Raw genomic sequence first — 25,601 nt, 5'->3', positions numbered from 1 at the left:
CGGGGAGTCGCCTTGAAGACGGCCGGGCGGGGAGAGGCGGGCTGCGGCGCGGATTGGATCAGGCACGCAAGGGGGCAGTCCCTGAGGGCCGTCCCAGAAGCCCCCGCGCCGCCGGGGTCCTAGCAGTCAGCTTCGCCTTCCGCCGCATGTGCCTGCAACGCGATGCCCAAATCCAAGCGCGACAAGAAAGGTGAGCGAAGGGGCTTCGAGACCCGGTGGGCAGCTCCGCCGTCAGGCTGCCCGCTTCGCTGGGGGCTTGTGGAGCTCCGAGTGAGATGCCGGGGCGTCCGGGAGAAGTCCGCGGGCTCTTTGCGAACTGTGACAGGGCTTCGCGGCCGTAGGCGCACCGGAGGGGGTTGGAGCCTGGTCCGGTCGGGGGAGCAGAGAGTTCCGGGCCTCGGTTGCCCTTCCAAGGCTTACGGGGCCGGAAAACAGCTTCTGAGCACCCGGGCTGTGCCCGATCTCGCCTTGGCCCATCTTTCCCACCTCAGCCCTTCTCTTCGGTCTCTGCGCTCCCTCCACCGTGGCCGCCTTTCCTTTAGGACAGTCACGGCTCTGGTCGTTCGCTTGCAGTGTTTCTGCCTGGCATGCTTATGCTTAGATCTTCATGTGGTTGGGTCTGTCTCAGTAGTCATTTCATAAGGCACTTCGTAAGAGGCCATTCCTGAATGCCTTTAATGTGTGGTAGTGTCTCTCTCACCTAGGCTCTCGCTAGCAGTCACTGAACAGATGTTTAGGCATCTGGCACCCTAGGCGGTGGGCGGGGCGGGGGGGGGGGAATACAGCAGTTACAGCAAGGAAGGTCTAGAGCTTAACGTTTTAGTCATAGAAAAAATACCCGCCCCCAAACACCAGAAGTCGAATCAAGTCAGATCGTAATGAGTCTCATGGACTAAAAGTGAGACAAAGAAGTGGTGTTATTTAGGTTAGTGCAACCAGAGAAGATCTCTGATGAGCCGACAAATAAGTAGAAACCTAAAGAAGGGAAGTGAGCCATCCATGGAGTTATCCCAGACCATAGTGTTCCGAGGAGAGGGAAGATAAAGTGCAAAGGGGCTGTATTGAGAGCACCTTTGACGTGTGCTGGGACAAGAAGCCTGTGTGGCTGGAGCAGAGTATGCAAAGAAGGGGAAGTGGTCTGGGCTTTATAAACTTTTCCAAGGAATTGGCTTTCACACCCAGGTGCAATGAGTAGATATCCGAGAGTTTGAGCAGAGAGGTAGCATGGTTTAACTTTTTCTTTTTCTTTTCTTTTTTTTTTTTTTAAGATTTTATTTATTCATTTGACAGGCAGAGATCACAAGCAGGCAGAGAGACAGGCAGAGAGAGAGGAGGAGGAAGCAGGCTCCCTGACAAGCAGAGAGCCCGATGCGGGGCTCGATCCCAGGACCCTGAGATCATGACCTGAGCTGAAGGCAGAGGCTTTAACCCACTGAGCCACCCAGGTGCCCCTTCTTTTCTTTTTTTAAAGATTTTATTTACCTGCAGGGCGCTTCGGTGGCTCAGTTATTGTTTCTGCCTTCAACTCAGGTCATGATCCCAGGGCCCTGGGATTGAGCCCTGAATCAGGCTCCCTGCTTGGAGGGAAGCCTGCTTCTCCCTCACCCACTCCCCCTGCTTGTGTAAGATATTGCTTATTTGAGAGAGAGAGCACAAGCAGGGGGAGGAGCAGGGGTGAGAGGGACAAGCAGACTCCATGCTGAGCAGGGAGCCGGACACAGGGCTCAATGCCAGGACCCTGAGATCATGACCTGAGCCAAAGTCAGACGCTTACCTGACTGACCCCCAACATGGTTTAACTTTTAGAAGATCACCCTAGGGGCACCTGTACGGCTCAGTCACTTGAGACTCTTGGTTATGGCTTAGGTCATGATCTCAGGATCCTCAGATTGAGCCCCATTTCAGGATCTGTGCTGGGGGTGGAGCCTGCTTAAGAGTCTCTCTCCCTGGGGCTCCTGGGTGGCTCAGTGGGTTAAGCCTCTGCCTTCAGCTTGGGTCATGATCTCAGGGTCCTGGGATCAAGCCCCGCATCAGACTCTCTGCTCAGCAGGGAGCCTCCTTCCCCGCCTCTCTGCCTGCCTCTCTGCCTACCTGTGGTCTCTCTCTTTCTCTGTTAAATAAATTAAAAAGAAAAGTCTTTTATAAAAATTTTTAAAAATAAAAAAGAGTCTCTCTCCCTTTTATCTGCCCCTGCCCCCACCTCTCCCACTCTAAAAATTTTTTAAAAGTCGCCTTAGTTGCCTTGCTGGTAATAGACTAGGGAAAGTGGGGAGAGAAGACAAAGTTGGGAGGAAAGAGGCCCACAGTAATCCAAGAGAGGGTGATGCCGGCTCGGTCCACAATTGTAGCAGTGGAAGTGGTGGGAAACGGACAAGGGCATTTTGTTTCCCCTCCTGTGCTGCCTTGTCCTGACTAGTGAGATTACCATTCCGTATATGTTCCTTGTGAGTGCCAGGCAGGACGAGTAAGAATTGGTCCATGACTGGGGGGCTACGTGGCTTTGCATGTGGTGCTCTGTTAAGTGTTTGTGGAATGATTGGGTTCTGTAGAGGAAGCTCTCGTGAGATCTGGCAACTGGATAAGAGGAAATTGAGTCCCAGCATTGGGTAGAGGTGCTTGCCCTCCCCAGAGGCACTGCTTTATCTGTGAATCCAAACTGCGAAGCAGTTTGTAGCAGAGGATATAGACTCCCCAGATTCATTATTCCACAGCTGAGGCCACCAGAGATTTTCTCTGTGCACTATGATGGAGAGGAGAAAGGGACCCGCCTAGCCAGCCACTGAAAGCACTCCCAAGAACAGGAACGAATCTCGTCCCCACACCTCAGTAGGGATTCTTAGTTTAGCCTAAGAGGGGCGCAGGAACACCTGGTTTGTCTGAGTAATAGGAAATACGTCCGGGGATCCCCAGGCTCAGAAACAGAGTAGGCACTCTGAGGACCCTGGGAAGACACAGCCTTGCCTTGCCTCACGCTGGCTTGTCCAGCTGGGCTTTCAAAGGGGAGGTGGAAACGAGCCTGCAGGGCCTCTGGCTTCGTCTCTCATCTCGTCTCTTTTTCTTCTTTGTATTAGTTTCCTTAACCAAAACTGCCAAGAAAGGCTTAGAACTGAAACAGAACCTGATAGAAGAGGTAAGAGCTCATTCTTTTTCCTGTTCCAGACCTTGTATTTGGCTTATAAAGGTGGCTAGAGGGCTGACAGGGAAGCAACTGTTTAAAAAAAAAAAAAAAGAAAGAAAGAAAAAAAACCACACCACCATGAGGTGCTGGTTCCGTCCTTTTTCCTCCAGCAGCAGCACCAATAAAAACTCGCATAGTAACGGTTTCCAGCTGTGGCGGAGCTGTGCACTCCACAAAGTACTCCATGTGCTGTCCCACTCCATCATTTCAGGGTGCCTGGGAGGAGTTAGCGCTCCTTCACAGCTAGGTCACGGCCACTTAGAGAGCTTTGGTGGCCTGCCCAGTGTCAAAAAGCTGTGGAGTTAAACGGGGCACCTGGCTGGTTCAGTTGGTAGAGCGTGGGGCTCTTGGTCTCGGGGTCCTAAGTTCAAGTCCCACGTAAAGTAGAGCTTACTTTAAAAAAAAATAATAGTACGGGGGTGCCTGGGTGGCTCAGTGGATTAGGCCGCTGCCTTCGGCTCAGGTCATGATCTCAGGGTCCTGGGATCGAGCCCCACATCGGGCTCTCTGCTCTGCGGGGAGCCTGCTTCCTCCTCTCTCTGCCTGCCTCTCTGCCTACTTGTGATCTCTCTCTCTGTCTACTTGTGATCTCTCTCTCTGTCAAATGAATAATAAAATCTTTAAAAAAATAATAATAATAATAGTACGGGCTATCAGATGGGAGTAAGTACGCCAGCCCACTGTCTACACTGCTGCAGGCTGGGTAAGAGGGGAGCCTCCTCCAGCACAATGATGCCTTTTCCTTGAGACCACATCATCATGGCTGCAACCAGCAGTGTGGGCAGAGCAGGGTGGATGAGCCCCCTCTCCGTGAGTAATGAATGAGGATTTATATATTTCCATTTGTCAGGAGCATTCCAAGCGTAGCTGTTCCTGGGTTGTCAGCTAATGGGGAAAGCAAAGAGATCCATTCCACTACTGGCTGCAGATAAGTCAGAAACGTGGAAGGCCATGGGGTCTCAGCTTACCTGCACCTTGAGACCACATCTGCTTTGCCACAGGGGAGCCCCTGGAATCTATGATCTTGGCTTCAGTAACAAAAGTAAGGAGGAAACAACCAGATTAGATGCCTCCAGCTCTGAACTTCCACAGCTGTTAGGGACCTAGAGCAGATTCTTCCCCATCTGAGGTCCAACCTGTGCTGCCCCTTGAACTCGAGAACTCCATTGAATTGTCCCACAGCTTCGGAAATGTGTGGACACGTACAAGTACCTTTTCCTCTTCTCCGTGGCCAACATGAGGAACAGCAAACTGAAAGACATCCGGAGCGCCTGGAAGCACAGCCGGTAAGCAGGCCTTCCTGCGCAGAGAAGGGGTAAGCAGGCCTTCCTGCGCAGAGAAGGGGTAAGCAGGCCTTCCTGCGCAGAGACGAGCCAGGGTGCTCTCAAGCACAGGGGTGGTTAGTGACCCTTGGTACCTTGGTCACACAGATACCACCTTAATGAGGACAAAGCATCACACCTTCCAGAGGCATTTTTTAACTATTAAACTGATCTTGCATTGAGCTCCTTGGGGGCAGGACTGGGTAGTTGCTCAGGGAATATTTGAGCAGTAATCCCTCAGGAGAAGGGGCTCCCTTACCCCTGGAGTCTGGGCCCTTCAGGAACATCCCATCAGTTTTAGAGTGTTGGTGTGTACTCGAAATCCACACATTGACCCTAGAGCTGGCTGCGTGAGCCACCTGCCCTTGGGCTGCGCCTGTGATGGTACGAGTAAGGACTGCCTCGGGCCGGTGAATGTGCCTCTTCCATACATCCGGATTGGGGGGTCTAGGGGGTCACGTAATGCTCACAGTAGGCCAGTAGACGAAATACTGTGAATGATGGAGATCTGTAGGCATGGAAGATGTAGGAACCTCTGGCCAAGCCTCCTGCTGCAGGAGAGCCTGGGCCTGAGGTCAGGCTTCTGGGGACGGGAGCCAGTCTGCACCTAACGGTGGGGAGGGGGAGCACTTCCTTCACAAACCTCTTTTCTCTGTAGGATGTTCTTTGGCAAAAACAAGGTGATGATGGTGGCCTTGGGTCGAAGCCCAGCTGATGAATACAAAGACAACCTACATCAGGTAAGTTTCTGGCCATCTGACTGGTGGAGAGACCGGGGAGAGCGTAAAGCTTGGTTTAAAGCTTAAAGCTCAGTCCTCCTTTAACCCCCAGACCCAGAGTAGTGACACCAACCAAAAATATTTGCAGGTTTTGCCAGATGTCTAATGGGACTGAGCCAACCCTCCTTTTGTTTGTAGGTCAGCAAGAAGTTGAGGGGTGAGGTCGGTCTCCTTTTCACCAACCGCACCAAGGAGGAAGTGAATGAGTAAGTGTTTGTGAGGACTAGCAGGGAAGGAGTAATCGGGGTACATTGTACGATATGGAGGTATCAAGTAAAAACGGTTTCCTGGAACACTGCTCCTGCGTTCTGGTTCTCTGCGGCACCGTGCTCCAGGCGGATTGCCGGTCAGCAGCCCACGTGGGCGGGGAGGCGAGGCCAGGGGAGCCTGACTTCATGCTCGGTGGGTGGGCCAGTCAGGAACCTCCCCTCCTGCCACTTGTCTTTTCCTGAGGTGGTTTACGAAATACACGGAAATGGACTTCGCTCGAGCCGGAAACAAAGCAACTTTCACTGTGACCCTGGACCCAGGGCCCCTGGAGCAGTTCCCGCACTCCATGGAGCCACAGCTGAGGCAGCTGGGCCTGCCCACCGCCCTCAAGAGAGGTAGGGGGATGCCCCAGGAGCTGAACGTTCCCAGCTTAGCTGCTGGGAGCACCAGCTCCCAAACCCGACAGACCTGCTCTGGCCTCTGTGGCTGAGCAGCTTCTTTCTGCCAGCCTCTGTTTTCTCACGTCGGAGCGAGGGTAGACACTAACTCGCAGCCAGAACACAGCAGCTAAGGGACTTGAGGGAGGCTGTCGTGTATGTCTCCCCCCGCCCCCGCCGACCCTCCTGGGCAGCTGAGCACTTGCAGCTTTAGCCTGAGTGTGCTGGGGAGGACGGGGTGGCCAACCAGCTCCCTCCCAGCTCTGGGCAGCAGGCAGAGAGCTGTGCACAGGCCTCTGTGCAGAAGTCACCATGTGAGGTCCCTTTCTCTGTAGGTGTGGTGACCCTGCTGTCCGACCACGAAGTGTGCAAGGAGGGTGATGTGCTGACCCCAGAGCAGGCCCGCGTGCTGGTGAGTCGGCCCCCCACCCCCTCCGCCTGGCCACAGTCTGTGCACTGTAGCCCCGGGGACCCCCCACGCCACCCTTGCTCCTCCTGACATTGGTTTCCTTTATGTGTCCCTTACAGAAGCTTTTCGGGTATGAGATGGCTGAATTCAAGGTCACCATCAAATACATGTGGGATGCACAGTCCGGAAGGTTCCAGCAGATGGGAGATGACTTGCCCGAGAGTGCATCCGAATCAGCAGAAGAATCAGGGGGGGAGGACGACGGCTGACGGACACTTGGCCGGACTGTGGGAGCGCCATCCCGCTGGCCAAACAGCAGGGAGGGCACAAGGGATGGACTGCTTTTTTGTAAGCAATAAAACCGTCTGCGGGTGGCTCCTGTGGACAGCAGAGAGGACTTTTTCTAGGAAAAAAGGCCTTGGCTTTGAGCTTTTGTTTAGATTCCCTGGGTGCCTTTCGTTAACTTGGAGCCAGGTTCCAGCACGGACTCCCACATGATGGTTGGAGACCTCCTGCGTGATGGCTAGGGACGTGGGAGCCACTACCGGAGCCGGGGCTTCTCTCTGGCCCTTGTGCCCCTCCTGGAAATGGGTTTATCAAGGAATAGAGGAACCCTGGCTACTCTTCCTACCTCTTTCTTTCTCTCCCTCCTCCCTCCACCCCGTCCCCTCCCCGAACCAGGGCCAGGGGTCTAATGACAAGACAGGACACTTTCACTAAGAGTAAAGCCACTGCTGAAACCCAGAGCAGATACGAAAACTTCCACAGCATTCTGGGAACTTTTATTCTCGGGAGTGACTCTTAATGGTTTTTGCCCAAGTTGTTCTTTGTGAGAGGAACTCAGAATGAGAGAAAACCTTCAGGGCACCCAGCTCTCCTTCTCTTACGTGTGACAGAGTGAGGGCCACTGCCAGCTGCCACGTCCAGAGGTCAGGCTGGATTCCGGAGGGAGGAAGCCTGTGCTTCCTGCCCCTTCCCCGCAAGCCCTTGGGAAGGACAAGCCCCAGGCTGCAGGCAGAGCGGGTGGCGGTTGGGTCTAGCGCCTTCTCTGTCCAGGCAGGACCCCCCGCATGGGTCACAGCCCAGCCTTCTCACGTGGAGGCAGCTGGGAGCACCGCAGCAATGGAGGAAATAAACAGCTCGTGAACGGGGACTGGAGAACAGAACAGGCCAAATGAAGCCATTTAAGGCCCAGGGTGAGAAGGTCAAAAAGTGACAGAGGGAGGAGGCCCTCTGCCATCTCAAGCCAGGACTGGCCCTAGCGGAAGTAGTTGGGACATTCGTGGGCGACCAGGTGCCAGGCTCGGTCGAAGGCCTGCACCACGGCCGGCTCCAGGGGCCCTTCCTCGGTTGCTGCCAAGTTCTGTGCCAGCTGCTCCATGCTGGACATGCCCAGGATGACCGCGTCCCCGTGGGCGCCCTGCAAGGGGAGACAGCCAGCTGTGACTCCAGCCACATGACACATGCCCCTGCCGGGACTCAAGCTCAGATGTGTACTTATGCCCTAGGTTGTTCCAGAATTAACACGGCCTTCAAATAGCTTGAAAGCCCGGCCTCTACAGACTCCCCAGCGGGCAACCGTGAGCGCAGAGCCACTCCCCTGTGCCCTTCCGCAGCTGGGTGAACCTGGGGTAGTCACTTGACAGCCCCAAGCTGCAAACATCCTTTATTTTGCAGGAATTAAAGTTTTGTGTAGTGTTTGCGTCAGCTGAACAGCTGTGGAAAGAGGAGCCCTCAGTAGTAGATCACGCTGGGGCCGGAGGAAGGTGTGGGGGAAGCATGGGACGGCAGAGAGGGGAACCCCGCCGGGCACAGAGCCTGACTCAGCAAGTGTGCAGCCTGGGGCGGAACAAAGGCTAGTGCTTTAAAAATGTAAGTTTTTCAGAGTCCACTTGGTGCTGGTGCCCTGTTGTGTAGCTGCGGGGCCCTAAGCACCTCTGAAATCACTTCCTCATCTGGGAAGTTGGAATAACCACGCTTCTTAGGGCCAGGGCAGTTCGTAATGGGGCACTTAATGAAACTTCCCAGGGAATTAGCATGGAGAAATACTAGACGAAAAGGAGTTCTCTCAAACCATCAAATAATTGTGTAGCCCTCTCCCTTCTTCCATGTTCTCCCTCGCCCCACCACAGGGAAAAGCAGCCCCTCCGGGGCGGCCGGCTCACCTGCAGCCGGGAGTGGTGGTACAGCCACCGGAGGGCGGCCGAGATCATGCTGGGGGCGCTGTCACGGTACGCGACCTGCAGGGCCTTCTCCACCAGGGCGATGGCCTCGAAGTGATGCTCCTTCCAGAAGCTGGGCAGGGGGTGCGGGAGTTACAGCGGTCAGTGCTATGAGGTCACTCCAGGGCAGATGTCCCATCCTGGTCCCTGAGGCCCCGAGGGGCTGGCGTCCTCTGAGAATGCAGGTGGATTTCCAGCCCCTCACCCGGCATTTTCAGTCCGGCGAGAGGGGGTCAAGGGGATGCAGTGGGTGGGATGCTTGCATTTCTCACACTCACTACATGTGAATGACCAAGCCCCCCAGATCAGGACCCAGGAGCAGCGAAAGCACCACCCCAGCGTGCCTCCTGTTACTGGCCCCACAATAAATCCTGACTGAAGCCACCTGCCTCCATCTCTCCTACCCGCTCAGTGAGGACAGCGGACGCCCCAGGCCAGCCCCTTGCAGTGCAAAATATAAAGGAGATAATGGACCTGAAGGCGCATGCCTTGTAAACTCTGAAGAATGGTCAAGGTCAAAACCTTCGGACCTCCATTCTCCAGGGTGAAGGCAGGCCCTGGTGGTGAGAAATTGAGAATACTGCTTGGGGCAATGGTTCCCAAACCTGGACGCCTGGCCAGGAAGATCAGAAATTGGAGGTGGGCGAGGGGATGGGGGTGCTGGATTAGGACTGAAATCACAGCAGCCACCGTAAGGTGATCCCAGTGGACACCCACACACACTCCCCTGCTTTAAATGTCCTTGGCCATTTCAACAAGACTAACATTGGAGGCTTGCACAAAACTTGCTTCTTGCCCTCCTCCCAGGGCGGGGCGTGGAACAAGGCAAATAAATTACAGACAGAAATTAACTGTGGAGACTCGCCCTCTGTAAACAGATGAGAAGCTTGCCAGGGAGTCCATGGAGGACATCTAAATCTGAAAAAGGAGGGGCGCCGGCTGGCTCAGCTAGAAGAGCATGTGGCTGCATCTCGGGGTTGTGAGTTCCAGCTCCACGCTGGGTGGAGATAAGTAAAACTTTTTAAAAAATGAAGTTGATAAATGAACAGTAATAAAGTGTGCACTTTGGAGGACTCGCAAGAGAGCCCAGAGGGAAAGAGCCAGAAGAGTTTAAATCATCACCTCTGACTGTACAACTTGGTGAGAGGTTGCTTTGAGCCACGGGCCCGTATTGTTCTGATAGCATTTCTGGATTTCAGAAAGTGGGAAAGGGAAGAAGGCTGATTCCAACAGCTGTTCAACGAACTGCAGACCCTGAGAACAGAGTCACTGCCAAGAGCTGACATAACTTAGATCCTTTGCCTGAGGGGAAGGGTCAGCTTTCCTGAGTCCTGATCCAAGGGTACCCCCTCCCGCACCCCCAAGTGCCCAGGGGGTGAGCGCTTCCCTGGAAAGACTGGTGCAGCTCTGAGAAGGCCCCGGGATTCACATTCCCAAAACCTTCTCCCTAAACCTTCTCCAGAGACACACAATACTCAGGGTATGGGGGATGTTGGTAAAGCCCTTGGGAACGCAGGGACCTAAGTCTGAGCACCAAGAGGAGGTGCTGACTCCCGGAAAACAGCCCCAGGAACCCCCTATTTCAGACTAAGAGGACCTATACCACCTCTTGCCCCGAGACAGCCCATCCCCAGCTCACCGGTTCCTGTAGATCTCAGCCCAGTTATTCCCGAAGAAGCGGCCCACGGGCTGTTTCCCGTCCTTATCCTCATACTTGTACTTGCCGGTCAGCAGGCCCCCTGCGGGGAGACCACCATCAGAGCCGCCGGCCCACCCTGCTGCCAGAGGCTGTTCTGGACTGGTGGGGTGTTGGGGGGAACCCAGGGGGGATGGAGGACATGGCCCAGCCTCTCTTCAAAGCCCTCCCTGCTTCCCAGGCCCTGGGCCGGGCATCTCCCATGTCGGCAAGAGGCAGAGACGGGCCAGGAAAGGCCTCCCACCCCAGGGGGAGCCTGCCCCCCGAGCAGCCCCTACCAGCCAAAGGGTTGTAGGCGTAGAACCTCAGTCCGAAGTGCCTGAGGCAGGGGAAGAGCTCCGTTTCCACCTGCCGGGTGGTAGCGTTGTACATTCCCTGTGGGTAGAAGGGCCGGCTGCAGGATATACACATCTCAGGAAGGGACCCCAAATCTTCTCTTGCAGAGCCCGCAGTTCAGACCCTAACAATCCTAGGACTTGAACAATCAGCATATCCTTAGTGGAAAAGAAAATTCACTCATTCAGCCAACATCTCCGAGCACCAGCCATGGGCTGGACATGAAATTTCCATCCACGCACCAACCGGACAAGTCTCCTGCCCTGAGAGATTTAATAGCAAGGTAGAGCATCAACAGGTATCATCAAGAAAAAAGGCAATCAGAGTCCACTAGTAAGCTCTGTGAGCACTGTCTGGCACTGAATGAATGAGGGGGGGGCGCCTGGGTGGCTCCGTGGGTTAAGGCCTCTGCCTTCGGCTCAGGTCATGATCCCAGTGTCCTGGGATCGAGCCCCGCATCGGGCTCTCTGCTCAGCGGGGAGCCTGCTTCCTCCTCTCTCTCTGCCTGCCTCTCTGCCTACTTGTGATTTCTGTCTGTCAAATAAATAAATAAAATCTTAAAAAAAAAAAACAAAAAACAACTATTTGAATGAATGAGGGGGGTAGAGCCTGAGATCGATCTCAGGCTCCTCTGGGACATCGGGAAAGGCTTCCAGGGGACGAGCCTGCTAAGTGAGCCCTGAGCACTCACCCCTACCCGGGAGAAGGGGAAGGATGGTCCAGGCTCATGCCCACAGCCAGGGAGCAGGAAGGAAGGGCCCGAGTAGCACGTGCAGGCAGGAAGGGGAGCCAGGCCCAGAGCCAGCAGGTAGGTGCCTGCTGGCCAAGCCAAGAAGCTCGCACATCATCCCCGCGGCCCCTGGGAGCCATCCACAGGCTGCCATGGAGAGGTCACAGGAGGCAGTGGGAGGGGCCAGGAGAACCGCCCATCAGCAGCAGCCCCGCTGACAGGCCCCCAAGGCCGGGGCCCTCACCTGGTACACCGTGGGCAGGATCCAGCCGTTGCTCCTGCAGAGGGTGCAGATCTCGGCCACCTCCCAGGAGGCATAGTTGGAGAGGCCAAGCTCCACAAACTTGCCCTGCAGGGGAGAGACCTCGGTCAGAACCCACTGTGGCCCAGGACACTGCAAAGGGGAGACGGGGGTGGGGACCCAGGGAGTGGGATCTGTCCCCGGCTCTGCTCTGGGATGACCCTGTTGCCTCCGCTCTCCTGGAGCTCGGGGGCTGGCCTCACCTCCTGGTGCAGCTGGTGGCAGGCACGCAGCGTCTCCTCCACGGGGGTGTCGTGGTCTGGCAGGTGCAGGTAAAAGAGGTCCACTCGAGGGCACTGTAGCCGCCTCAGGGACATCTCCAGCTGGGCCCGGAGACTGTCAGGCTTTAGTGAATTCTCACCCAATGGGTTGGCCTTGGTGGCGATTTTCACTTTGTGGGGCGGGGGGGGGTGTGTGTGTGTGAAATAAGAGTTCAAGCCAGTTTCCCAAACACTGAAGAAAGTCTAGAGAAATGACTCAGAGAAAGACCTGGGTTCGTATCCCAGCTCTGCCATTACTAGCTCTGTGACCTTGACCAAGTTACTCACCCTCTCTGAACCTCAGTCCTCTCAACTATAAATTGCTAGTGCCGATGGTACTATTTTGTGGGCTGGTCCCAGGGATGGATCAGAACTTGAACGGACGGACGTGTTCACTGTCATCATCGCTCATGTCATCACTATGATGCACTATTTACCTGGCCCTAATGACTGGCAGACCAAACAGAGAATCCCTGCCCTCGAGGACTCACTGTCCTTGCTGCATTACAGTAAGTGAGGCAGGGATGTGTACCAGATGCTGGCAGAGCCCGGGACATAGAGACAGGAGGCCTCCTGCAAGCTCAGGGAAGGCTTTCTTTGGAATCTGAATCTTGGTCTCCGGGAGGAAGTCACAGGCTGCCAGTCCGGGAAGGGTGGGAAATTCATCCCAGAGGGCGAGGACAAGGGCAAGAGACCATTGGAAAAGAATATGACGCAAGAGGAACCATGCCTGCAGTTCCAGGGATCCAGAGCACCAGGTTCAGGGGGTACACAAGGCAAGAGAAGGGCCACAGACCCGATGCGAAGGGCCTTGAGATCACCCCGTGAAATCAGGCCCTCCCTGATTCCGTGAAATCTTGGCCCTTGGCAAGTCGCCTGCCTCCTTGAGACTTAGGAGCAGGCTGGAGGACAGCTCCCTTGGAATTGTTCCCGTTCCTCCACCTCTTCTTCACGTGAATTACATTTCAGATATGAGGTTTAAGGACTTTGACCCCACTAGCTCTGACCAGAAGGAGGGGAGCGAAGGAGGGAAAAAGACATTGAGAGAGAAGATCCGGAGTGGTCAGAGAAGCAGCCCGGTGATCTAGAAAGGGCGGGCACTGAGATGCAGGCATATATTGTCTTATTGTTCCAGACCCTGTGTGCTGTGAATCACAGGAGAAGACAAGCAAGACTCTAGCAGAGGAGAGAGAAGAGCCCCGGGCGGGGGACACCGTGACGGATGCTAGTGACACTGTGATTACTACTCCAAACTGTAACAGTAACAGCCAACATCACTAACTCTAGGGACCTGCCAGGCACTGCCGAAGCTTTTCAAATGGCATCTGGCTGGTGGTGGACGTTCCCCTGCCCTTATACAATTCCTCCACTTAGCTGTATCTGTCTGCTCCAACACCGCAGCGTTGCCAAATCTCTCTGCCTTGGCACACCCACTGCCCAGGCTCACAGCACTAACGCTTGCCCTCCTGGCAAACCAATCAGTTCTTCAATGTCTAACGTTCCCTCTTCTGAGGTTTCTTCAATGGCCCCTCCAGAAGTGCACCCTCTTCCCGGCTTCCCCAGCCTTCTCTAGAGCCAGAGCTCCGTGGAGTGGGTTCACGTCAATTTCCCTTCCAGGACCTCAGAGGCCAGCCCAGAGGGCAGTTAGATACCCCACCGCCCCCACTCCCCGACCCAGTCCACCAAGCTCCTGCTACTCCCAGGCGCTGCCACCCTCGTGAAGCGTGAGGCCCTGCCCACCGAGCATGGCACCCGGAGCCCCATGGAGCAAAGTCTAGGGCCCAGAGCGAGAAGGAAGCAGATCCCCACATGGGTTCCAAAGTCTGATCCGGGGCTGTGCCTGGTAATGCCAAGACAGTGCGGGCACGATTCCAGCACATCAGGTCCGCCTGGGGCACTGCGTGGGGCGGGAAAGGAGGTAGGGGCTGCACAGCCCCAAATTCCAACGCTTTCAGGGTCCCCTAGAAGACCTAAACAAGTCGTTCCAGACTGGACCTGGGGTGGCACGTTGCAGAGGGAGGGTCCTGGGGTACCTTCTGGGAAGGGAAAGGAGAGGAAAGGAAGATCTGGACAAAGCACTGTCCGGCACGGGGTCTGAGGAGCAGGGGGCCCAGGGGCTGCGGGGAGACCAGCGGCCCGGAGGGGCCGAAGCTGTCAGTACTGCCCGCGGCCGGGACACGGCTGAGGTCAGGTGGGCGCCGCACGGTGCAAGGGGAGGTAGGGGTTACCTCTGCAGTCGCCGCCGCCCAGCCCGAGGCCCAGGCCGCCCAGGATGCTCTCGGACTGGCCGTCGCCGTACACGAAGGCCGTGTCCACCTCCGTGTGGCCTCGCTCCAGGAAGGCGCGCACGGCCGCGGCGCTGGTGGGCGCGTCCATGCGGCGCCCCATCTCCATGGCGCCCAGCACGGTGGCGGGCCGGACCGGGGTCCCGGAGGCGGCCCGCGGCGGCGACAGCGGCCGGGACATGGTGGCGGCGGCGGCAGAACCGGGTGGCCCAGGTGTCCCACCCCGCGGTCAACGGGAAGCACTAACCAGTGCGACCCCGGCGCGGCTTTAAGGAAGGGCTTCGGGCCCCGCCCACCGGGGTTGGGGGCGGAGCGCCGAGGGGGCGGGGCAGTGTGCGCACGTCCCCCTTCGCCCTACTCTCCCCCGAACCCGGAGCTCGCTGCACGCACGCCCCTCGCCGGACTTGGGGACCCCGCGCTTGCCTGGCAGGTGAGCTGGGGCTCGGCCGCAGGTCGGGAGGGTGCGCCAGAGCGAGGGTTACGAGCGAGCCCCAAAGTTGAGGGCTGGGACTCCAGGGGCCTCGCGGCCACGCCTCCCACCTCCCTTGGCCTCGCCTTGAACCGTCCCGGGTCCCGGGGTCGTCCCGGGGTCGTCCCGGGGACGACTTTCCTACCTGAAATGAAGCCTTGTTTGGGACGGAGGCGGGGGGGGGGCGGGGGGCGGCGGTGCTCGGACTGTCCCGCCGCCCTGCGGTCCCAGAGGCGACTCTGTGCTTCCCGGATGGAACTTGCCGAAGGCTCCAGCGCGCGTCCGCGTGGAATGCCAGGGTCAAGCTTGAAAACAAAGAACTGTCAGCCTGGGACATGTGTCCCCACGCGAAAATACCGTTCAAACGTGAAGGCAGAATAAAGACTTTGCTCAGACAAGCGGAGGTGTAGAATTCAGAGTAGCACACTTGCGCTCTGCTGGAAGTCTTTTTAGACGGAAGGAAATTTGAATTTACGCACAAAAAAAATGAAGCGCTGAGGATGCCTGGGTGGCTGAGTTGGTTAAGCCGCTGCCTTTGGCTCAGGTCATGATCCCAGTGTCCTGGGATCGAGTCCCACATCGGGCTCCTTGCTCGGCAGGGAGTCTGCTTCTCCCTCTGCCTCTGTCTGCCTGTGCTCGCTTGCTCTCTCTCCCTCTCTCTCTCTGACAAATAAATAAAATCTTTAAAAAAAAAAAAAAAAGCGCTGCGGTGGTCTAGGTGGAGAAATATAAAACACTTTCATTTTCAACCATTGCTTTTAGTCTATTTATTTAAGTAATTTCTACACCCAAGGTGGGGCTGAATTCACAACTCAGACATCCGGAGTCACATCTCTTCCGACTGAGCCAGGGAGGTGCCCCCATCTTTGACCTTTTAAAAAGGTCATTGCGTTTTTATAAAGCTAAACGTAAGTTTACCGGGGCGCCTGGGTGGCTCTGCGGGTTAAAGCCTCTGCCTTCAGCTCAGGTTATGATCCCCGGGTCTTGGGATCGAGCCCTGCATTGGGCTCTCTGCTCAGCAGGGAGCCTGCTTCCCCCCAATCCCCTGCCTGCCTCTTCCTACTTATGATCTCTGTCAAGTAAATAAATAAAATCTTTAGGGGCGCCTGGGTGGCTCAGTGGGTTAAGGCCTCTGCGGTAGGCTGGGGTCATGATCCCAGGATCCTGGGATCGAGCCCTGCATCAGGCTCTCTGCTCGGCAGGGAGCCTGCTCCCCCCCCCCCCCCCCCCCCCCCCGCCTGTCTCTCTGCCTACTTGTGATCTCTATCAAATAAATAAATAAAATCTTTAAAAAAATAAAATCCTTAAAAAAAAACATGTTTACCATAGGACTCAGCAAAAACCTATGTTCACAGGAAAAGCTTCTTTAAATTTTTTTTTAAGATATTTTTATTTTATTTATTTGACAGAGAGAGATCACAAGTAGACAGAGAGGCAGGCAGAGAGAGAGAGAGGGAAGCAGGCTCCCCGTCGAGCAGAGAACCCGACGCGGGACTCGATCCCAGGACCCCGAGATCATGACCTGAGCCTAAGGCAGCGACTCAACCCACCGAGCCACCCAGGCGTAATAGACAAAAATTGAAAACGCCTGAAATGTCCCTCGATGGCAGGATGGATACTGTGCTGTACTCATACGGTGGAATGAACAGATCAGCGGAGTCGCAAGGATGGATCTCCTCTGCCGAGCCGCATACTGTAGGAGTCTACATTCCTGCGGTGTAGACAACTGCATGACATTCCTGCGAAGACTGTGCTAGAGAGACGGAAATCTAAGCAGTCGTTACCAGGGGCTGCTGGTAGGACAGAAGGATCACTTAGAGTTTTGGGGAGTGACGGAGCTGTCCTACATCCTTTTTTTTTTTTTTTTAAGATTTTATTTATTTATTTGACAGACAGAGATCACAAGTAGGCAGAGGCAGGCAGAGAGAGAAAGACAGGGGGAATCAGGCTCCCTGCCGAGCAGAGAGCCCGATGCAGGGCTCGATCCCAGGACCCCAGGATCATAACCTGAGCTGAAGGCAGAGGCTTCAACCCACTGAGCCACCCAGGCACCCCGAGCTGTCCTACATCTTAATTGTGGTGGTGCTTACATAACTGTATGCCTTTGTCAAAACTTTCAGAATTGTATCCTTGGGCCACCTGGCTGCCTCAGTCTGGAGAGCATGTGACTGTTGACCAGGGTCCTGAGTTCGAATCTCACATTGGGGGTAGAGATTACTCAAATAAGTAAAACCTTAAAAAGAAGAAAGAACTGTACCCTTAAAAGGGTGAACTAGCATATAAATTATATATTAGTACGAACATCAAAAAAGATACTGTTCAAAGAAAAAAGAACAATGTATTATTTATAATGCAAGGGAAGAAGTTTACAACAAAGTTAGAAGTAAAATACAGGAAAACAATAGCATGCTGGGCACCTGGGTGGCTTAGTAGGAGCGTCTCCCTTTGGCTCAGGTCAGGATCCCAGGGTCCTGGGATCAAGTCCTACATCGGGCTCCCTGCTCAGCTCTGCCCTCTCTTCCCCCTAATTGTGCACTCACACTCTCTCTCTTTCTCTGTGACAAATAAAATCTTAAAAAAAAAAAAAGAAAGAAAACAAGAGCACACAGGAAATGGAATGAAAGGCAGTATACTGTTTTAAGTACAAGTGACCTGGTGTACTATGATTGGAAGGCAGATTGTGGTAAGTTAAAAATGTAAATCACAAACCTTAGAACACCACTGAAACAATAAAACAAAGAGGAGTGGCTAAGAAGGCAACAGTAGAGGTAAACCCAAATCATAAAAACATACTGAATTAAGCTAAAAGAAGGTCAATAAATGTGAAGAAAAGGAAAAAAGAACGGATGAAACAAACAGAAAACAAATAGCAAGGTAGGTTTAAGCCCAATCATATCAGTAATTACATTAAATACAAATGATATAAATGTTGCCGTAAAATAAGCCAGAGATTGTCAGATTGGCTCAAAAAACAAAACCCAACTATATAGGAAGGAATGATCCTAGGGCCCTTGTTCAGTGGGGAGCCTGCTTCTCCCTCCCCTTACTTGTGCTCTCTCTCAGTCTCTCTCTTTCTGACAAATTAAACAAATAATAATCTTCTAATAAAATAAAATAATAAAATAAATTAGAGCAAAGAATTCAGTTAATTAAAGGGACATAACAATCCTAAGTGTGTATGCACTTAATATTAGAACATCAAAATACATGAAATGAATTGTTATAATTAAAGAAGAAATAGATAAATGTGCAATTACAGTTGGAGATTTCCACACTCCTCTCAATAACTGTGAAAAGTAATTAGTCATAATTGACAGAAATTCAGTAAAGAGGGGGCACCTGGGTGGGTCAGTGGGTTGTCTCTGCCTTCAGCTCAGGTCATGATCTCAGGGTCCTGGGATAGAGCCCCGTGTTGGGCTCTCTGCTCAGCAGGGAGTCTGCTTCCCCCCCCCCTTTTCTCTGCCTGCTTCTCTGACTACTTCTGATCTCTGTCTGTCAAATAAATAAATAAAATCTTTAAAAGATAAAAAAGAAATTCAGTAAAGACATAAAAAACTTGAACAACACTATTAACAGACTTAAATAATTAATAGCGAACCCAACAAGAGAATACTTACTCTCTTCAAGTCTACATTCACCAAGATATGCCATTTTGGGGTTCATAAGACAAGTCTTAATAAAAGGGTTCAAGCCATAAAAGTATCTCTCTGACTATAATGAAAGTAAACTCGAAGTCAATAACAGAATGATTTGTTTCTGGGGAAAAAAATCTCTTAAGTCTTTAGCACTTAATACCACTTCTTTTTTTTTTAAGATTTTATTTATTTATTTGGCAGAGAGAGATCACAAGTAGATAGGCAGGCAGAGAGAGAGAGAGAGAGGGAAGCAGGCTCCCTGCTGAGCAGAGAGCCCGATGCGGGACTCGATCCCAGGACCCTGAGATCATGACCTGAGCCGAAGGCAGCAGCTTAACCCACTGAGCCACCCAGGCGCCCCAATTAAATACCACTTCTAAACAATCCATGGACCGACGAAGTAATCACCAGGGAAATTAGAATATATTTTGAACCAAATGAAAGTGGAAATATGATGTATTAAATTTTCTGAGATACAAAGTAGTACTAAGAGGGAAATTTATAGTAACACAAGGACATATTATTAAAGAAGAAATTTCTCAAATCAATGATCTAAGCTTCCACTTTAAGGGAGCACTTGGGTGGCTCAGATGGTTAAGCATCTGCCTTTAGCTCAGGTCGTGATCTTGGGGTCCTGGAATCGAGCCCCACATTGGGAATCCTTGCTCAGTGGGGAGTCTAATTCTCCCTTCCCCTCTCCTACTACCTCTGTTTGTGCTCTCTCGCTGTCTCTGTCAAATAAATAAATAAAATCTTTTTTAAAAAAGGAAAGAAACCAAAGAAACAAGAACCAATTAAACCTAAAGTTGGGACAGAAATAATATAGCTAAAAGCCAAAATAAATGGCATGTGAAACAAAATAAAAAAACAAAAACAAAAACAAAACCTGAAGCAAGTTCTTTGACAAGATGAATAAAATTAATAAATTTCTAGCTAGACTGATCAGGAAAACATCAGAAACAGAAGAAGACACATCACTACAAATTTTACAGAAACTAAAACAATAATAAGGGAGCGCCTGGGTGGCTCAGTCAGTTAAGCGTCTGCCTTTAGCTCAGGTCATGATCCCAGGGTCCTGGGATCGAGTCCTGCATTGGGCTTCTCTCCCTCCTTCCCCCTCAGTAGTCTTGGGGTGCCTGGATGGCTCAGCTGGTTAGACATCTGCCTTTGACTCAGGTCATGATCCCAGGGTCCTGGGACTGAGCCCCGCATCGATCTCCCTGTTCAGTGGAAAACCTGCTTCTCCCTCTCTCTCTGCTGCTCCCCCTGCTTGTGCTTTCTCTCTCTCTCTAACAAATAAAATCTAAAAAAAAAAAAATTCGGTAGTCCCAGCCTTCTGTACACCCTCCCTCCACGACCCTCCTGTCCTGTATTTGCTGTTGAAGAGACCCACAGATCCGGCTGCAGTATGTCCCACGTTCAGTTTGCATAATCATAGTTTCATTGAACTTGTTCCTCTGTCCCCTCACAATTCTTCTCCAGAGGAAGTTCATGCTGGTGGCTACATCACATTCTAGTTTGGTTTCTTTTTCTTTTCTTTTCTTTTTTGAGAACACTTCATCAGTCAGGATGCCTGAGTGGCTCAGTGGGATAAAGCCTCTGCCTTCGTCACAGGTCGTGATTCCAGGGTCCTGGGATCCAGCCCTGTATTGGGCTCTCTGCTCAGCCGGGAACCTGCTTCCTCCTCTCTCTCTCTGCCTGCCTCTCTGCCTACTTGTGATCTCTGTCTGTCAAATAAATAAATAAAAATCTTCAAAAAAAAAAAAAGAATACTTCATCAGTGACATGCTGTAGTTTGGCTAATGGAATTTAAATTTAAAAAAGAAAAGAACACTTCAGGGTGCTGTGTACTTCCCGACACATCATACCAGGGAGCCACGGAGAGCATGGCTGACTCACTCCTAGTGATGCCGAGACCAAGCAGTGGGTTCATGGGGTGTCAGCCCCCTCCCTCCACGTGAAGTTCTCTGTCAGTCTTTCTTCTTATGGTTTCATCTACGAATGATCTTTGCCTAAATCAAGGAAGAGACTTTTTAAGTCTGTGATTATGTTTCATTCTGAATACAGGTCTTAGGACTATAAGATCAACCTGTATAACATGTCGGAGTACTTTTAAATGAGAAGAATGTTTTCATTAAATTTTTAGTCTTGTAGGTAATTTGAGATTCATATGCCACTCTAAGAATCAATACAGAAAGATTCCTTGTACCCTTTCTGTGGTTTCCTCTGGTTGTCCGCAAGTAGTATCCTGCAAAGCCGTAGTACAATACCATAACCCGGTCACTGACATTGATACAGTCAAGATATTGTGGTTGTTGGGAGGGATGTCCCATAAATGTTGATTAGACCCTGCTGGTGGCTGACTTCGTCTGTATCCTTGCTGATTCTCTGGGTAGGAGTTCTGTCAATTGTTGAGAGAAATGTTGAAGTCTCTCATTGTAATGGCGGATTTATCTATTTCTACTTTCGGGTGTATCAGGTTTTGTGGGTTTTTTTTTTTTTAATTTTATCTATTTATTTGTCCCAGAGAGAGAGAGAGAGCAAGCAGAAGCAGGAGGAGTGGCAGACAGAGGAAGAAGCAGGCTCCCCACTGAGCAAGGAGCCCGATGTGGGGCTGGATCCCAGGACTCTGGGATCATGACCTGATCCAAAGATAGATGCCTAACCAATGAGCCACCCAGGTGTCCCTATCAGTTGTTTTTTTTTTTAAGATGTTTTTATTTATTTGAGGGGGAGAGGGGCAGAGGGGCAGAGGGAGAGAATCTTCCAGCAGATTCTCCACTGAGAGATCTATCCTAATTACAAAGAATCACTGGCAAGTGGGAGAAAACTTCTCAAGAGTCAAGGGCATCCCCAGGTACCTTATCCAATCCAATCATAAAGAAAGTGGGGTCATCCATGATCTCCATAAGTTCACCCTATGGAGTTGGGTACACTCTGGCTTTTAGGGAACAATGTTATCATCCCAGCCACACAGAACTGGTCAAGGTGCTGGTTGAGTTATTGATTGTTAGAGAATTAATCCTAAAGAATCATATGCCCAGGGCATATGATCCCCACAGAATAACAAGCAGGAGGAATGTTTATATATGAGCTATTGTGGCAATTCCTCTGAAGTTTACCTCAAATAGTCTAGCTTAGGCAAACAACATTCACTTAAAGACCATCAGAGCTAGAATTTTTAAAAAAGATTTTATTTATTTGATAGACAGAGATCACAAGTAGGCAGAGGCAGGCAGAGAGAGAGAGGGGAGGAAGCAGCTCCCTGCTAAGCAGAGAGCCCGAAGCAGGGCTCAATCCCAGGACCCTGGGATCATGACCTGAGCCGAAGGCAGAGGCTTTAACCCACTGAGCCACCCAGGCGCCCCAGAGCTAGAATTTAACATCTGCAAAGATGTGTTATTGAAACATAATTTCTCCCTACAATAACCTTCAATTTTAATTGGAGGTAGCCAAATCAGGACTAATTTATTTGAAAAACAAGTCTAGTTTTCACAAACTTGGCCCAATTATTTACATAAGCTCAGCAAGAATAGTGAGTGGTCATGAAGATCTTTTAGAATCTGCTTCGCTGGAACTTTTATAAGGAATCTCTAGCTTGAACTCTTAGTAGCCTCTCCAGGCCAGAAGCCAAGCCCAGTACTTGCCATCAGACATGCCTAGAGTAAGGGCCTATTTAGCCAGAGCGGCCCCACCTCGGTTGAACAGCCATTTTGTTGTTTTTGCAGTAAAACTTAAACTGACCCTGCCCCCCCACCAGGGGAACTTTCTTCAAAACAAGTCTGGGAAACCATTCCCAGGTAACAAAGCCCAAATACAAGGATGGGTCAGGCCAGGTGGAGGTATTCAATCAGTGGGGGCTCATACTGTCTCCCTAGCTACCAAGGAGTGTGGGCCCTGCCTTTTGGGCGCCAGTTCTGACCCAGGTGATAGGCTGGTTCAAATAGCTACTAGAGGGTAAATTGTGATTCAATTGGTCACTTATATGTGACCCAGCATGACTGTGCAGCTTTCTGTGTGTGTTGCAATCTCATTGGCCACCTGTGTGGCCAGGCTCAACCACATGGTCTTTGCTCTATAAAAGTTAGTCTGTGAGGCAGGGAGGGGTCCCCGTCTCTGTAAGAGGCAGCCCTGACTGGTCTGTTTGACGATCAGTTTGATTCTTGATGCTTGGCGCGAAATAAAGCTTTGCTTGACCTTCGCTTTGTATCAGTCTCACTCCTTTAATCACAGACCCATTATTGGGGGACCTTTCACCTAGAACACCTGTCGATCTGGGTGAATTCATCTTCCTGAGGTCCCCAGAGGACCCTGAGCTTCCTGTCAGGAAGTGACATTCTTGACTCACCTGGGGAGGCTGCTGGGATCTCGTAGGCAAGGTATCAGGCCAACATGTCCAAGGGCTCTATGGCTCCAGGTTTCATAAAGTCAACCTCAGTTCCTGAAAGCTGTTTGGTCATATATGAGTCTATTCATGTCTTTCTTAAATATGACATTCCAGCCAAAGCCTTGGTAAAATAACCAATGTTCGCAATGGTGTTCTGTTACCAGGAGAACAGATTCTTATTGAACTTATGCAAATAACTAGGATTGCCTTGGGAGAAAGAATACTGAGACCTTTTGAATTTCAGAGGGTCCAGGTAGAGAGAAAAGTTAAATGCTTCAATTTGTTTATGAATGAATGTATTTTTTAAAGATTTCATTTGTTTATTTTTGTAAGGGGGGAGGAGCAGAGGGAGAGGAAGAAGCAGGCTCCCCACTGAGCAGGAAGCCCAATGGGGCCTCCATCCCAGGACCCAGGGATCATGACCTGAGCCTAAGGCAGACGCCCAATCGACTAAGCCACCCTGGTGTCCTACAAATGAATATTTTATCACATTTCTGTAAGTCATAGATATATTTTTTTTCTTTAAAGATTTTATTGATTTATTTGACAGAGATCACAAGTAGGCAGAGAGGCAGGCAGGGAGAGAGGGGGAAGCAGGCTCCCTGCTGAACAGAGAGCCCAACATGGGGCTTGATTCCAGGACCCTGAGACCATGACCTCTCTCTCTCTGCCTGCCTCTTTGCCTACTTGTGATCTTTCTCTGTCAAATAAAGAAATAAAATCTTAAAAAAAAAAAAAAAAAAAAAAAGAGCAGGGGCGCCAGGGTGGCTCAGTGGGTTAAAGCCTCTGCCTTCAGCTCAGGTCGTGATCCCAGGTTCCTAAGATTGAACCCTGCATTGGGCTCTCTCCTCAGCAGGGAGCCTGCTTCCTCCTCTCTCTCTCTGCCTCTCTGTCTACTTGTGATTTCCATCTGTCAATTAAATAAATAAAATCTTAAAAAAAAAAAAAAAAAGAGCAGACCAATGGGGTCTCCTGGGTGGCTTGGGCATTTAGGCAACTGCCTTCAGCTCAGGTCCTGATCCCAGAGTCCTGGGATCAAGTCCTGCATCTGGATCCTTGCTCAGTGGGGAACCCACTTCTCCCTCTGCCCGATGCTCCCCACTGCTTATTCTCTCTCTCTCTCTGACAAGTGAATAAGTAAAAATTTTTTAAAAAAAAAGAGCAGATGAATGATTCAAGAACACTTTGTCTTTTGAATGGAGAATTTCAATCTTATACCACTGTCCTTTTAAAATCCCTTTATTTTAATCTTAGTCCGTTCTGAACACACCTAAAATTTCTTTCCAAAGTTTTCCTTTCACAAACCTTCTACAAATTTCTTTAGCATTCAGATTTTTGTCCCAAGCCATTTCTCTCCAAACAACCATCTTATTTAGGACAAAATTATGTCCTTTTACCTTCAACAAAAATGCATTTCCATTCCTTATGACTTTCTTACATATCTCCTACTTTTCGACATACAGAGTTGTCTCACTTACCTACATCAGTCTTCATTGCACTTAGCAGAATTTTGCACTCCTAGAAACTGTAGTCTCCAGTGAAAACTAAGTAGTAAACAGCTGTGAACTGTTATACCAAAACTTTTTAGGTGGTTGATCTATGAACCAGTTAAACACAAAGCATGTTTACCAACAGAGGCAAATATCCCTTCGTTTTTTGTTTTTGTTTTTTTTTTGCAAAAAGTAGTTAAAAGCATAAACCTACACCCACTAGTCAACACTTTAGCACATTATATCCTATTTGGTAAAGAGCTTGATATCTAAGGAATTTAATCCCACTTATCACCCAAGCAAAACTTTAATGCTTCGGGTTACTAGAGACTTTGAAAGATATCTTTTTTTTTTTTTAAAGATTTTATTTATTTATTTGACAGAGAGAGATCACAAGTAGATAGAGAGGCAGGCAGAGAGAGAGAGAGAGAGGGAAGCAGGCTCCCCGCTGAGCAGAGAGCCCGATGCAGGACTCGATCCCAGGACCCCGAGATCATGACCCGAGCCGAAGGCAGCGGCTTAACCCACTGAGCCACCCAGGCGCCCGACTTTGAAAGATATCTTAACAATTACCCAGGAGAACTTTGAGACAGACAAGATGAACCATCACTTCCAACAGAGATAACATGAGCTTATTTGACCTTCAGTAAATCTTGGTGTAATAAAATTTCACATTTAATGCTGATAACCTTAAAGACATGTCTATCTTAAACCAGCAAACTTAAATCAGTTTAAATACTGAATTATGTCCCAGTTGAATCTTTCCCATTGTTGATTTTTACCCAAGACAACAAGGCGGAGAAATCTGGAGTGGGCGGTGTTAGGTCTAGGAGGCGCTCTTCTTGCTCCTTGACAGTGAGGGGAGAAGGAGCCATGGTGCAGGAGGCAGGGTGGATGGTACAGAAGCCAATTATGCTGGCTGCACCCCAGGTGGTGCAGAAACCCGAGGTGGGGGAGGGGGAGGCAGAAGAGGGGAAGTGCTGCCAGAAGGCGGAGAAGGTTCAAGGTTCTAGAGCTAATCAGCTCCAACAGAGGAACAAATGGAATTATGCAGTCCATGTCGGGCTGGAGAAGACAGGGAATTTCCCCAAAACAAAAGGAATTTCGGCAGCTTTGGGAATATTCCTTAAGGTCTCTGTCCCGAGGTGGACTAACCATCATTGGCCCCAATGATAGCCATTAACCTGAGCAATGAGTGAGGGTTTCTCCCGCATCTATTAGGAAGAACAGTGAGAGAGAGTCAAAAGTCCCCTTCGTCTGGGAGGGCCTGTGTTTCCTCCAGCAACCTGGGTTTCCTCGGAGGAGGCCTAAATAGATAACTATCATCCATATGTCAGGAGGGATTTTTATGAGCCAAACATGTTCTGCAAGAGGTCCTTAGGTCTGGGTTCTGATTTAGAGCCCTGAAAGCCTGGATGGACCTAGGGTACTTCTATTTGCCCTGATCCCCGCAGA

At 51.1% G+C, this 25,601-nt stretch overlaps 3 protein-coding genes across 4 annotated transcripts in view; 1 reads left to right on the top strand and 2 right to left on the bottom strand.

Moving 5' to 3' along the window:
* The first annotated feature begins 14 nt into the window (after positions 1–14).
* MRTO4 (MRT4 homolog, ribosome maturation factor) lies at positions 15–6,962 on the top strand. The gene is made up of 8 exons (XM_046004798.1): positions 15–190; positions 3,072–3,130; positions 4,361–4,464; positions 5,159–5,240; positions 5,418–5,485; positions 5,733–5,884; positions 6,262–6,338; positions 6,455–6,962. The coding sequence occupies exons 1-8, from the start codon at positions 163–165 to the stop codon at positions 6,602–6,604; spliced, it is 720 nt and encodes a 239-aa protein (XP_045860754.1). The 5' UTR covers positions 15–162; the 3' UTR covers positions 6,605–6,962.
* A 138-nt stretch (positions 6,963–7,100) lies between these two features.
* Positions 7,101–14,784, bottom strand: AKR7A3 (aldo-keto reductase family 7 member A3). Of its 2 annotated transcripts, XM_046004730.1 has the most exons (8): positions 14,109–14,784; positions 11,824–12,011; positions 11,564–11,668; positions 10,532–10,628; positions 10,197–10,296; positions 9,680–9,745; positions 8,501–8,630; positions 7,101–7,755 (listed from the first exon to the last, which is right to left on the bottom strand). In XM_046004730.1, the coding sequence occupies exons 1-8, from the start codon at positions 14,344–14,346 to the stop codon at positions 7,594–7,596; spliced, it is 1,086 nt and encodes a 361-aa protein (XP_045860686.1). In that variant the 5' UTR covers positions 14,347–14,784; the 3' UTR covers positions 7,101–7,593. The 2 variants fall into 2 exon arrangements, with proteins under 2 accessions (XP_045860686.1, XP_045860694.1); XM_046004738.1 differs by lacking the exon at positions 9,680–9,745 and having other exon boundaries at positions 14,109–14,762.
* Positions 7,101–25,601, bottom strand: part of LOC123941470 (aflatoxin B1 aldehyde reductase member 2) — a 36,251-nt gene continuing 17,750 nt past the window's right edge. The window contains exon 8 of the mRNA XM_046004708.1: positions 7,101–7,585. The gene's annotated coding sequence lies outside the window, so the exon portion shown is untranslated. The remainder of the gene's footprint in view (positions 7,586–25,601) is intronic.

The sequence above is a fragment of the Meles meles genome, chromosome 1, assembly GCF_922984935.1.
Source record: "Meles meles chromosome 1, mMelMel3.1 paternal haplotype, whole genome shotgun sequence".
Classification (NCBI taxonomy): Eukaryota; Metazoa; Chordata; class Mammalia; order Carnivora; family Mustelidae; genus Meles; species Meles meles.
The sequence above is the reverse complement of the archived record's forward strand: the minus strand, read 5'-3'. Positions and strand labels throughout refer to the sequence as shown.

Bases quoted from the DNA above. Each gene is read 5' to 3' on its own strand.
- MRTO4 (XM_046004798.1), top strand. From the start codon at position 163: ATGCCCAAATCCAAGCGCGACAAGAAAG. The intron at 5,241-5,417 runs GTAAGTTTCTGG...TTTTGTTTGTAG, and splicing joins ACAAAGACAACCTACATCAG to GTCAGCAAGAAGTTGAGGGG. The intron at 5,885-6,261 runs GTAGGGGGATGC...CTTTCTCTGTAG, and splicing joins GCCCACCGCCCTCAAGAGAG to GTGTGGTGACCCTGCTGTCC.
- AKR7A3 (XM_046004730.1), bottom strand. From the start codon at position 14,346: ATGTCCCGGCCGCTGTCGCCGCCGCGGGCCGCCTCCGGGACCCCGGTC. The intron at 10,629-11,563 runs GTGAGGGCCCCG...TTCTACCCACAG, and splicing joins TCCTGCCCACGGTGTACCAG to GGAATGTACAACGCTACCAC. The intron at 8,631-9,679 runs GTGATGATTTAA...CCCCCTGCCCAG, and splicing joins ACCAAGTTGTACAGTCAGAG to CTTCTGGAAGGAGCATCACT.